General features: G+C 31.4%; 1 protein-coding gene across 2 annotated transcripts in view; it reads right to left on the bottom strand.

Moving 5' to 3' along the window:
* Positions 1–9,521: 9,521 nt before the first annotated feature.
* Positions 9,522–13,646, bottom strand: part of LOC107436488 (chondroitin sulfate proteoglycan 4) — a 169,270-nt gene continuing 165,145 nt past the window's right edge. For both annotated transcript variants that reach the window (XM_021146516.4, XM_087167447.1), the window contains one exon: positions 9,522–12,607. In XM_021146516.4, coding sequence (XP_021002175.3) covers positions 9,999–12,607 — 2,609 coding nt within the window. In that variant the 3' untranslated portion in view covers positions 9,522–9,998. The remainder of the gene's footprint in view (positions 12,608–13,646) is intronic.

The raw sequence follows: 13,646 nt of genomic DNA, 5'->3' as shown, positions 1-13,646 counted from the left end.
ATACCCCCTTGTGGCTCGCGGTTCTTTAAAGTAATTGATTTTCAGATAAAACATTTTTCTTCTTCTTCTATGCTTGAGAACCAAGTTTTCGTGTTTTGAAATGTTTTCTTTATTGTAAAATGGTTATTTCCCTTATAAATCGATTGTAGGAAATAGATGCGATCCATAAAAATGTTCCTAGCAACTGAAATTTTGTTCTATCAATAAATAGAACTATTGGTTATTTAAAACTGAAGGTGATCATAAAATATCGTTTATCAGAGATTCAACTATGCCGAGCATATGTAATGCTTGCAACAACAATCAAGAATTATAGTATTAGCATATGTGAGATATTATATCCCTTATATACATATATACATACATATATATATACACTCTATAACAAAAAAATCGACGCACTAAGAAGGAGTTGTCCGACTGAAACGAAAATTGGTGGATAGAAAGACAATGTACGGAATAGTAAATGATTGAAATTTCAGAACAATTGAATAATTTATTGCAGAGTTACAGTAACAAGTTCAATAAGGTGTTGACCCGCCTCTAGCCTGGATACAAGCTGCCACAGGGCGTGGCATAGACAGATAATGATCCCGGATGGTCTCTTGCGGTATTTCCTGTCAAATTCGATCCAATTGTCGAACGAGGTCATCAACATTCCGTGCCAGATGCAATCGCCTTCCCATCATATCCTAGACATGCTCGGTGGGAGAGAGATCTGGTGATATGGCAGACCAAGGAAGAGTTTGACAAGCTTGCAGACAGTTCATAGCAACACGTGCCGTATGTGGTCTAGCATTGTCCTGCTGAAAAACCAGCCCAGGGCGCAGCAAAAGGAACGGTAGCAAAACAGGTCTTAGGATGTCGTCGACGTACCGCTGTGCAGTAAGTGTACCTCTAATGACGACCAAAGGGGTCCGGCTGTCAAACGAAATGGCACCCCAGACCATAATGCTTTGTTGAGGGCCGGTGTGGCGTGCAATAGTGAAGACAGGATCCCTCCTCTGTCCTGTGCGTCTTCAAACACGTCTTCGATGATCGTCAGGACACAGTTGGAAGCGGGATTCGTCGCTAAAGACTATGCGTCCCCAGTCGGCATCATTCCAGCCTGATCGAGCGTCGATTTTTTTTGTTATAGAGTGTATATTCACTGTACCTGTACTCAGGGGGTAGAGGATGGGCGGCAATTGTCCCAAGATTTAACTGATGAGTACTTATCCAAAATTGCTTAAAAAAATAAAATGTTATTAATTAGTTTTTTTTTAAAAAAAAGAAAATTTCAGTGAATTTCTTTACATTTATATAAAGACTACTATTTTGTATAAGGGATCTTCAAAAATTCTAAAAAATATGAAAATAAAGCTTTTTGTGCCTTAAAAGAAATAAAGCGCAATAAATTTTGTCCTGAGGAAACCTGTAAATCATTTTCTGTGCCTTGGATGTAGTTATCTTTTTCCTCTGCTGCACTACAGCTTTCGTGGGCCCAGCATAGACACAGAACAAGGAGACCATGTTTGTACTCGGTCTTACCCTGAGAGCAGAGGTTATCGAATAAAATCTTTGCTGTTTGTTTAGGTATGAATCGTAGGTAAGGTATGAATAGGCTGAATTAAAAATAATTTTTGTAGCTGTAATGTCGTTGTTGACGTATGCCTGTTTAGGCAGGGGGGGGGGGTGCGATTGTTCTTGTTTTCCAGTGGCGCAATGTATGGCCAGGAATTCGACTTCTGCCACACCATACGTCGCACACGTTTATAGGGCGGACCCATTCATACATCCACAGATCGTAATTTTGGCCTGAATCAGACAACGATCGATCTCTAATCCAGTACTCCCAGAGGTATTGATTTGTTATGGGAACATGGAGGACTTTAGTGACTCGACAGATTTAACTTGCATCAGTCACCTTACTACGTGATCTTCGGCTGGCGGGGTTCGAACCCGCGAATTCTCGGACATGGGCTCAGCGCCCTATCGACCAGGCTATCCCGGCCTTTGTAGCATGTAATGTCCAATAAATAAGGCTTGTTTAAAAACAGAAGAGAGTTGAGAAAGTAAAACGAATTTATCGACACAGACGTCGTGAATTAATCAAAACGAACGAATCAGATTTGGAGTACCAAAATTATGTAATATATTCTGTACAATTAATGTAATAAATGTGAAAAATACAGCGTTATAAAAATGCTTTATTTGTGCTCCGAATGGTTTCGTAGTCGAAGTGCGATTTGTACTTTAGTTGCAATTAATAAATGTCTTGCAAGGTGGAAAAGTTAAATCATACGTGTCCTTAAAATTTTAATTTTATTTAATCGGGATATAACTAAACTGCAAGGTATATATTTTTACAACAAATTTTGTGATTTATGATTTGATAATAAAAAAAACACCTTTGTAACAAACATTTTATACAAAAATGCATAAATTTTAATACATAGATTTGATTAGGTATAAAGAATTTAATGACAAATTAAAAACACAAAAACCAATTTTTTTCCTTCCATACATCTATTATATTTAAAAATGTATAATCACTAAAAGGACGTTTTCAACAAAGAGATTATTCATTTTAATATTAAAAATAATTATTTAAATGCTATTATCTATAACTATGCAGTAATTTAAAATATACTATGTGAGTAACAATAAATCACACCTATATGAAATTACGTACCATTTTTCCTTTATAACAACGATACATTTTCGAAATTGTCTAATGATTTCTCAGTCAAATGTGGAATTATTTCTTTAAAAAATATAATGAATAAGCATTTATTTTGGGAGATTTGTCATAAAAACTGTTTTTACGTAACATGTTACAGCTATAACGATAGAAAACCATATCTATTACAAAATAACAGATCACGATCTTGGAGTATTCTGAAACTGTTACATTTCGAATTTGCAATGTAACAAGAAAAACAAATCAGCATTTCTCATTTGACGAAACGTATTCATCTCCTCTTGATTCTTTATTGATTGGATGTTGTTAGTTGGAACAGGGTGTCCCAAAACTCAAACAGGAAATAATTTTACAGAAGACATCATATTTCGAATTTAAAAAAAAAGTGATTTTTTTATAGATTTATAAAAGGTATATTATAGGGTTATATATGGAAAAGCACATTGGGTAACCAGGCTTACGTGGTTCTGTTGGCCCTTTGTTCCACCACTCTACAATGCTTAAAAAAATGATCTAGAAAGAAAATGGGTTCTTTGTCTCGGTCCATCTTAACTAACTTTGAACTGTCAGCTGTACTATTGTTGTTCTCTTTTTATTAGCAACATTCTGAGGCATTTTTTAGTTAGCAATAAACGAAATACAGTTTTTTTTCACAATCACATAATCCGTTGGCAAAATCACTTAAGAGTTTTCATTTCTCCCTTTTTTTCTTCTCTTTTTTTATTTATAACTACTCAAACAACAACAAAAGACAAGTTGAACGAAACAGAAACTAAAAATAACAGCATCATAGATTATTTTGTAACATTCTTTTAGGTAGTAACATGTTACTTTTGGAATAGATGCGAAATATCTTTTACAGAAATGTTATCCTTAGTATTGTATAGCAAAACCGGTTTTCCCATGTTAACTGATAGGGGAACTGTGTGTAGGGGAGAAACATTCTCCCAATTTTGCCCATTTCCTTAACCGGAGTGGGTTAAACTAGTTGTTTGGTTACTTGAAGAAAATGTAGTTGTTATAAAGGTGTTGTAACATGAAATGCATATGGAAGCATAGCAAAGCTTAAAATCTTTGCCATTTTCGATTAAAGAAGACAAATTAAGGCAAAATACATACATATTTATGCATTATGACACACAAAACACATTATACTATGCTTATTCCAAAATTCATATTTCTTGTTGCATGTTTTCTGAACAATATGAAAATATACATTAGTGTAAGGCATATAATATTACTAAATGAAGCTTCTATCAAGAAACTGTAAGCAATACACATGAAGTTAGGGAGTAAATAACATATGTGAAATATCTATTAATGTGATAGTCCAGGATGAAATACAAAACTATTATGAACACGTAGTCATATTATACTCTAAAACAGTCAAATGAGAGAATCAGAATGATATTAGTTTTATATCATATTATACTTTAAAACAGTCAAATGAGAGAATCAGAATGAAATTAGTTTTATGTATAATAATACTCATAAGCTTTTTCAAAAAATAAATAAATATTGCACGAGGATTGCTTTAATCGATGGATGATAATTATAATCGGAATTAAATTTGTCTCATAAAATCTATTTTAACAGCATCGTAAATAGAAATGTTCTATTATTACAGCCCTTAATATGAATATTTTAAAATCTTATTAAAAATTAAGAGGTTGCAAATTAATATTTAATTAAGAATATTACAAGAAGAAAATCCAAAGAATTAGAGTTAACCCTAAAAGGATAATTATAATCGGAATTAAATTTGTCTCATAAAATCTATTTTAATTGTAAATAGAAATGTTCTATAATTACTACCCTTAATATGAATATTTTAAAATCCTATTAAAAATTAAGAGGTTGCATATTAATATTCAATTAAGTTAAAAACAAGAACGTTATTAAAATCCAAAGAATTAGAGTTGAGAAAAGCAGCAATTAAACAGGTTTTGATTTTTTTCAAACTTTTCTTTTCCCGTTAATGATTCACCAGGTTGTTAAAACATGTTTTTAATTTTCTCGCTTAAATATTAATTTGCTTCTCTTAATGTATAAGCTTCTTCGACTTCATTTTAATATACAGTTTGTTTCATTGCCCGCATACAATGAGCAGAAAATAAAAGAAAAATTATTTGAACTTACTAATTATAAGAATTTCAAAGAAAAGTTGAATTCGAAATTACAATCTTTCGGTGTTTTGCTTACATCCATAAGTAGCACACAAAAATAATAAAAAAGAGAAATGACCAATTAAGTAAAATGCCTTGAATTCTTACTTTAAATGTGAAGCAGACACATACCATTAATTGGTTAACATTTTTACAAAGTAAAAAAACTTCAGAGAAAAAAATAAAATATTATGACAAAAAATATTTTTTTAAATGAGAGGAAAAATAAAACTTGCAGTACAAAAAATTACGCTCTAATATTAAAAAAAAAGCTTCAATTAGTCGCTTTTTTTACATAAAGCAAAACCGCAATTTTTTCCCCTATGAATTTTAAAAACTCCATTTTTTTGTTAAAAATAATCACCGAAAAATGTTAACATTGAAAAAAGTAGTGTAAAAGAATTTTAGAATTCATTAAGCGAAAATTGTTCTTTATTTCTCTTTTAAAGAAGCTCTTCTTTATTAAAGAAATAAAGAACTATCTTCAGTAAAATTCGAAAACTATATATAATAAAAAATATATAATTGATGTTCTGGATATTTTTAAGTAAACTGCATGTTTATAGTACAACTTTAAATGAATTTGGATGTAGCTTTTTGTTCGTCATATAAATTAATTTAAAATCCATGAAAATTGGGTTTGGTATGATCCTATTCATTTCAGCGAAAACAATTTTCTGAAAAATAAAATTCCACGTAAAAAAATAATTTTTTTTATAAATATTTACTTTTATTTTATAACGGTCGAATATTTCTTTGAACTGTAAGGTAAACACGTTTTTACACCATTTTAAGCTATGTATTTTAAATGACAAAATCCGAAATTTAAACCAATCTTTAAACTTTAATTTCTCGAGAACTACTTAACCGATTTCGCTCAAATTTTCTAGTTTGTAACTAAAAATCACACAGTTTGTAGTTTAAAATCACATATATTATCTCTTATAAATAAAATTTTTAATTTTTTTAACAATAATAAAAAAAAATATTTTTACTTAGTTTCTTTTGGAAAGACGAATTTTATAATTGCATGTAAAAATTTTTACATTCGGTTAAAAACTTCCCGAGATAGGGTGAAGTAAGAAAAAGAGAAAGTTCATTTTTTGAATCTAAGCATTGTTAAGCATAATTAAGATAAGCCCTTCAAACCTTTAAGACTGCATATTAATACGTGAAAATCCAATTAAAAGTTATTAGAGAGTTGTTTTTATTTTTGTGCCAAGTACAAGTCTACATTTTTTTTTGCTTTAAACCACACACAAGTACAAATTGCTCAAAAAACATTTTAAAATAATATTTTTAAGACTATAATCTACCAAAAAATGCTGTAACAAATAATCAAATTGTTAGCATAGATCAGCATGGTTTCCTCACTTGAAAAAAAAAATCTCTAGTTTACGAAATAGGGCTTTTATTTTTAATTTTTTGGAGCTATCCATTTTTTTTAATTTTAAGTTTTCTAAATTTTTCATCTCAGAAAAAGAAACATACATCATATAAGGCTAAGTAGGTTAGTCCTCATAAGTTAGTGCGTGTAATGTATATACTATTGTAATTTTCACGTAATTTGTGAAGAAACATAAGGAAATACAAGAAAGACAAAAACAATGTCATAGTAAGTTTTTTCAAATAATTTCAAGTATACTTGTAAGCATCGTATAAGAGACAAAGAGAAAATATTTCTAAAACAAATATACGCTTATGATGATGGAAGATGATAAAATATTACTAATATACTATAAATCATTAAAGTCAACAACATATTTATATGACCAGCATATTTTATATACATGTTTTATCACACCATCTCAACTTTTGAATGTATAAAAAGACATAGATTTAGATGATAATGGTTCTATAGACAATGCAATGAATTATTCACAAGGTACAATTGGAAGACTTATAAACATTTAAGATAAAACTGGCTTTATGAACAATACACACAGAAATTACACTGCAATCCAAAAAATAATTGCACAAAAATTAAATTTGTTAATGGGACTTGCTACTAATCATTTTGTTTGTTTTTGCTCATGATAACTTTATTTATATGAAGATGGTAATTTTGAATACAAATGTCAAGAAAACTTGTGAATCGATTTTGATACTTTTGTTTTTAATTAACTGACAAAAATCATGATTTTGGCTTCAGTTAAATAATGTCTTTCAATTATGCAAAATTAAATGTAGTATTTAAGATAATGAAGTATGCATAATACAGGAGTACCTATAATTGAATAATACTTATTAATCGAGTGAGCCTATTACAAGATAATGAAGAATAAAATAATTATCATACTAATGATTAATTCGTTACTGAGAAATTTGTTACTCCCATATGCGATGGAATTAACACTGGTGAAGGTGAAAAGCGTTAAACATGAGTTACTATACACTGTGAAAGAGTATGGTCAAAACTGCTAGAATATGGTACAGTGTTTCTGGCTATATGGGAACACTAAAAAGCTCTTTAAATATTTCACTGAAGCGCTTTGATAATGATTTTGGTAAAATTATCAAATCAAATTCTAGACTTCATATATTCGTTTAAATGCTTTTATAAGTTTAAAGGTAAATAAAAATGTTTCTCACTAAGACGTGCAATAACACTAACAGTAAATTAGATCACTAAGTTTCGTAGTTTGAATACATCTTGTTTGTTCTGTTTCATATACACCGAAGAGCCATTACATTATGACCATTCTCCATCTATAACAATGGGCTCGTCCAGGAACAATGTTTTCATGGGGCACATAAGGACCCATAATTCTCTTAGAAAAATCCCTGACGTCTGTAAGCTACTTGAACAAAGTTTCAGATCAAGTTCACCCATGCATGGCAACAGTTTTTCCTGCGGGGGATGGTGTTTGCCAACAGGATAATACACCATGTCATAAGAGTCGAATCGTCATGGATTGGTTCGAGGAACATTCCAGTGACTTTCAAGTCATGTCTTGGCCCCAAATTCACCTGACCTTAATCCAATAGAGCATTTGTGGTCCAACTTGGAAAACCAAATTCGTGCTGCCACGCTACCCCCTCTCAGTGTGAGGGAATTGCAGGACCAGTTGGTGCGCGCTTGGTATCAGATACCTCAGACTACCTATCAGCACCTTCTGGAATCAATGGTCACGGCGGGTGCTAGCAGTTTTGAGGGCTAAAGGTGGTCCTACATGTTATTAGCAGGGTGGTCATAATGTAATGGCTCTTCGGTGTATGCTTGCAGCTAAGTCACACACTACCATCAGAATTTTGAAATCTACATTTTTTAGATGTTATTGCAAATCAAGTTTATAAAAATGAATTTAATTCATATCTTATGATTACTATTGTTTTTTCAAGTACAAAAAATTGAATACCATGAGAAAAGAATTGATCAGAACAATTGTCTAACAAGAAAATAAAAACACATTTTCATTCCTTACCTGCTCTGAGAAAAAAAAAGTATGGCCAAAACTACCAGAATGTGGTAACATTTACCGTGTTTCCGGCACTATAGGAACATCAAAAAGCTCGGTAATTTTTTTTACCGAAGAGCTTTGGTAATGATTTTCGTAATATTAACAGTAAAACATGGTTTTGTTATCTGTGATAAAATTTGGTAATTATTGATAATTTTACCACGATACCTTAAAGTAGCGGTTCCCAGTTTGTTTCTCCTATGTAACCCTAAATGATCGACTCTCTTTCAACGTAACTGTGACTTTATAAACAAAATAAATAAAGACAATTGTGAATGCATTGACCAATAAAAGACTACTTTATTTCGAAAATATTTAAGGGATTAATATTTTTCATCGTTTTATCATTAAAAATGTTAAATTTTGTTCTAAGTCAAATTCGCATACCTGAAACTGAATCTAGCCTGGTAATTAATTTGTTTTTGGTGTATATATTATTATTAAAGTGTGAAATCCGTTATTTCATAGAAAAAAACTAGATATTTCATGAAATAACTAGACAAGTCAGTTAAAGTACATAAATTATGTATTTATATTAAATTATATAATCTTTTTTCCTTATTATTTAGCAATTAATCATCCGCAATAGGGACAAAATCTATTTTTTCGAGAGATTTTATCTATTTATGATCAATTAATTTATAAAATAACTTCGAAATTGTTTATTTTTCACTTTGACGGCCTATCATTAGTTATTGCATAGAATAACTAGGTAAAGTATGAAATTTTCCATCTTTTATGTACTTCAACTGACTTGTCCAGTTATTTCATGAAATACCTAGTTATTCTATGAAAGAACTGAATTATACACTTTAGCAGTAATATATATATATATATATATATATATATATATATATATATATATATATATATATATATATATAAATATATATATATATATACTGAGATAATAAATAAAGTAAGCCAAAAAGTGGCAGAAATATTCGTTAGAAATGGTCATTAGGAAACCATATTTTTTTTTAACGATTTTAGTTACTTTGTATTGATTTGGAAAGAATGAAAGAAAATTCGATGCATTTTTTCATAAATGCATGTGCTCTTCATAATTTATTCAATAAACTATAATTAAAATATATACGTATTTCAAAAATTTGTCATTTTTTTGTTATTGGTATATTACTTCAATAATTTTCTAAAAGCAACCGAAATATAAGTAAATAATTATTTATCGGATCTAAATAAAATTTCAGGTTTCAAAACTGTTTAAAAATAGTCTTACTGAACTTTTGCACGAAATCCTAGGAATCCACGGAGCACTATTTAGGAACTGCTGCCTTAGAGTATGGCTTACAAACCATTTATTCGGTTAACTTTACTTTTCAGTTTTGTATTTTTCACTAAATATCTGGTAATAGGAACTATAATTTTGAAAACCAGAATTTCTTGTAAACCGTTACCATATGAACGGAAAAATTACCAAATGAATGATTAAAACACCATATTATCATATACCATTAAAGCATATATTACTAGAAATATCAGTGCCCTATAGTGTGGTAATTTTACCAGAAATCAGTGTGGATAGTAAACAATTTTGTAATTTCTTGTACCTTGTGAATTCAGTTTGGCCACTTAGTGAAAATTTCAATATAGTTTCTTTCTTGAGTAAGAAATATAATATTTCAATTAGAAAACAATTTATAATTGAGTTTCTAATTTGATTGTGCGTCATACCCAATACTGGTTCTTCCTTAGAACAGGATTACAGGGAGGGCCGAATCTCAGCTCAGAACCTTCATAGTTGCTCCAGTCTTCTTCCTCACTGGGATCACTTAAAAGATAAGGTCCTTTTAGGGTTGTTTCATTTAGATCATCTCGATCACTGTGCGAAAGAGGGGTTACTTTACAGGTCGGAACGGGAACAGATATTTCTGTCCATTCCCCGTTCTCCAGAATATATGGCGGTGGTGGTAACGAGGGTTCTATGTCCAAACACTTACCTCTCTTTCGCAAGGATCTATTTTTTACACCAGAGCTACCCCCTATGCAACCTATAGGGCTGCTTCTGCTTGAAGGGGACGTTGGTGGAGGTGGTGGAGGGGGAATATCGTCTGATAGAGACAAACTGTTATTGGAAGCATTATGATCCGACAAGTCAAGGTTTGACTGAGCGGTCTGGGATCCTACCACTGTTTTGTTTTTACCATGTCTATGACCAAAGCAAGGTTGTCCTCCTGCTCTTTCTTTTGCCTTCTCTCGTCTGACAGTTCGACACTTGACGATGATGATTATTACAAGGATGACAATGACTAAGCCCAATACAATACCCGCTACCAATAGATGGTCATTGCTGATACTTGGTTGATAAACACCGCCGCTTGATGTTTCTGATATTCCAGTTGTTAAATTAGGGGAGATAGTCGTAACGTAACGTGACAAAGGTGCCAAGGATGAAGAAAAGAAATTGATAGAGTATGCATGGGTAGATATTTGGGCTTGGGATGGTTGAACAGTAAAAACAAACTTACCCTTCGCAGGTTGAACACGAGCAGCGGTTAAAACATATTCGAAACTATCAGTTACTGCATTTTTTAATTCCATGTCCTTTCCAATGTAAGATATTTTTTTCTTAACCAAATCCTCGTGAGTGAAATCAAAGCTCTTCGCTATAGCACGTTTCGTTTTCTTACTATTCGATTTTTTTAACACCCCGTATTTTGGCAGTTTAAAAATAACAAATTTAGGATTGCTTTTTGATTGCTGAGCCAATTTAGTAGCATTTAAGAAATCCAAAGTAATCCATGTAACTCCTGAAGCACTAACAAAAAAGCTTTTCTGCTCGATTTGGGGAGTAACGGTTATGTTGACAATTTTATCTCGAATAACATTCGTACCACTTTGAATAGTCACTATAAAATAATCTTCGGAAGCAGTGATATCAGACTGCATATAAAATACCAAATTGTTGTCGATGTCTGTCTGTCGGAAGAACCTTAAACTGTCATCGTTAACGAAAATGTGACCATGCGAAGGCAAGGTAGTTATGTTGTACCATATTTCTTCGTTGTTTGCGTTGGTAACAGCACCTACGTTCTCATTGCTGAGAAAAACAGCTATAGAACCTTGTTGAATTTCAATGGCACTTGTATTTACTAAATGCAATTTTATAGGAACTATGGTGATATCCAATACCGCGTATTCTTGCTTGAGTTTTCCGTCACTAACTTTAAAATGAAATTCGCTTCTGTTTTCTTTGGTACCGTCATGCACGTACAATATCATATTATTGTTTATTTCTTCTTGAGTGAAGTTATTGACTGAAATATTGCCCATTATAAGTTTGCCAGATGCAGGAGATTTGAGAACTTCATAGGTGATGTCTTTGGGGACACCATCAGCGTCCGAAACATTAAAAATGCTAGAAGTCAATGCAACTGACTGTCCTTGCACTATTTCAACTCGGGCTGTTGGAGTTAGTAAAACAAAAGCGTTGTCGTTAATGGGATATACTGTAATATTTAAAGTACCATTGAAAAGAAGAATGTCTGGTTGTCCCTTGTCATCTAAAAGGTAAAATCCAATGTTGAAACCGTCATTAAATGTATCAGAATCATCGTGATGATAGCGAACTCTCTTTTTTCTAATATCTTCTCTATTAAAAGAGAGTTTACTCACAAAACTGGAGTTACCTTCTTCAGTTTCTAACCAGCCATTGATTGGAGGGGTATGAACTATGATCTTCAATTTCTTAGCGAATTCGCTTTTCCCTTTTCCTTGCCACAAACTAAAAAGTCTCGACATATCAACGTGTTCTTGTCCAATGACAGCCATGCCACCTTCTTTCACTTCTAGAGTATGAAGTACTACCAACTGATCGAGGCTTCCAGATCCAAAATTTCCAACAGATATCTCAACGTTAAATTCAACGTCTTTCATTGTTTGAGCATTTTGCGTTTCGATGTTAAAAATGAATTTATCTGTGGCTTTCAAACCTATCATTTGCTTATTGTGTTCGTACAATACGAGGTTCTTGTTAATCTGTTCTTGGGTGAATTCAGTAATTTGACTTAGGGAACCATCTGGATTTTCAACCAATAGCCTTCCCAGGTCTGGTCCTCCTGTTACTTTGAAGGCAATAACTCTCGTTAAATCGTGATCATTTGTGGTGACAAACAGATGATCTTTCGTGATTGACTGTTGCATTCGCGGCAGTATGCCTAGTTTTTCGTTTGTTGCCATTATGATTTGTAGCAAGCGAGCTGTTATTGTAAATACATGAGGAGAGTCAAAGTTAACGCCGTCATTCACTTGCAGTTTGAATCCTCCAGCCTTATCGCCTAAATACAGAGAAAAAACAATTTTAGAAAATAGGTAAGCTGTCCGAAATCGTATCACAGTTGAAAAATTTTATATTCAAAAGAATGATTGCAAAACTAATACCTTAACAGTAAAACGATTTTAATGGGGAAAAAATAGAGTGTCACCATTACAAATCGCTTCAATTAAAAAAAGTTTTTTCATTGGAAAAAAGTGTGAACATTGTTTTTATTTAATTATTTAATCAATAATTGTTTCTGTTTAATTATTTTTTTAATAGGTAAATTATCGTCCTAAAACTTTAAAAAAAGTAACATTGAATTTGAATCTTAACTACAAGCATTACAGTTCTAAAAATTTCTTTCTATATTAATAGTTATTACTTTACTAATAAAGGTAGATTGAATTATTATCATAATTTACAAAAGGTAGGGGAGAGTGGGGTCAATTGTAAAATTTTTTACTTAACTATTTTTAACTAACAAAAAATCCAATATATTATTAGTATTAATTGACAGACGAGTAAAGTAGACTATCCTCTACTAGAAAAAAAAAATAAATACCTAATTTTAAATGTTATTATATTAGTTATTAACAATTTTTGACAGTCGAGCACTTGTTACAATTGTCCCCACTTACGGGGTCAATTGTAACAGTTCATAAATTCAACTAAAACATAGTTAATTATACATAGTATCATAGTTGTGATATATTTCTTTATTGATCAAAATAGTAGTGATATTTTAGGAGTAAAAATAATAATGAGCAGAGACCTAAAGGGTTAAGTTTTTAACTTTAAGGGGTTAAAAATTTTAATTTATGCTGTGAAAGGTGACAAATAAAATAATGCACATGCAGCATAATATAAATGATATAGGAAACTATTGGTGGTTCTTAAAGACTTAAGTAATGGTTTGTAAACATAAGATTATTTGTTTTCAGTTGTTACAATCGTCCCTTTACTTATTGTTACAATTGTCACCAAGACGCCATTTCAGCTTCATTTGTTAAAAACAATGCTAGTTAATTAGCAAAACTAATCTTTTTTTTATTGAAATG

Source organism: Parasteatoda tepidariorum, chromosome 7 (assembly GCF_982258835.1).
Source record: "Parasteatoda tepidariorum strain Cologne lab strain chromosome 7, Ptep-v5.0, whole genome shotgun sequence".
Classification (NCBI taxonomy): Eukaryota; Metazoa; Arthropoda; class Arachnida; order Araneae; family Theridiidae; genus Parasteatoda; species Parasteatoda tepidariorum.
This window is presented reverse-complemented; position numbering and strand designations above follow the sequence as displayed.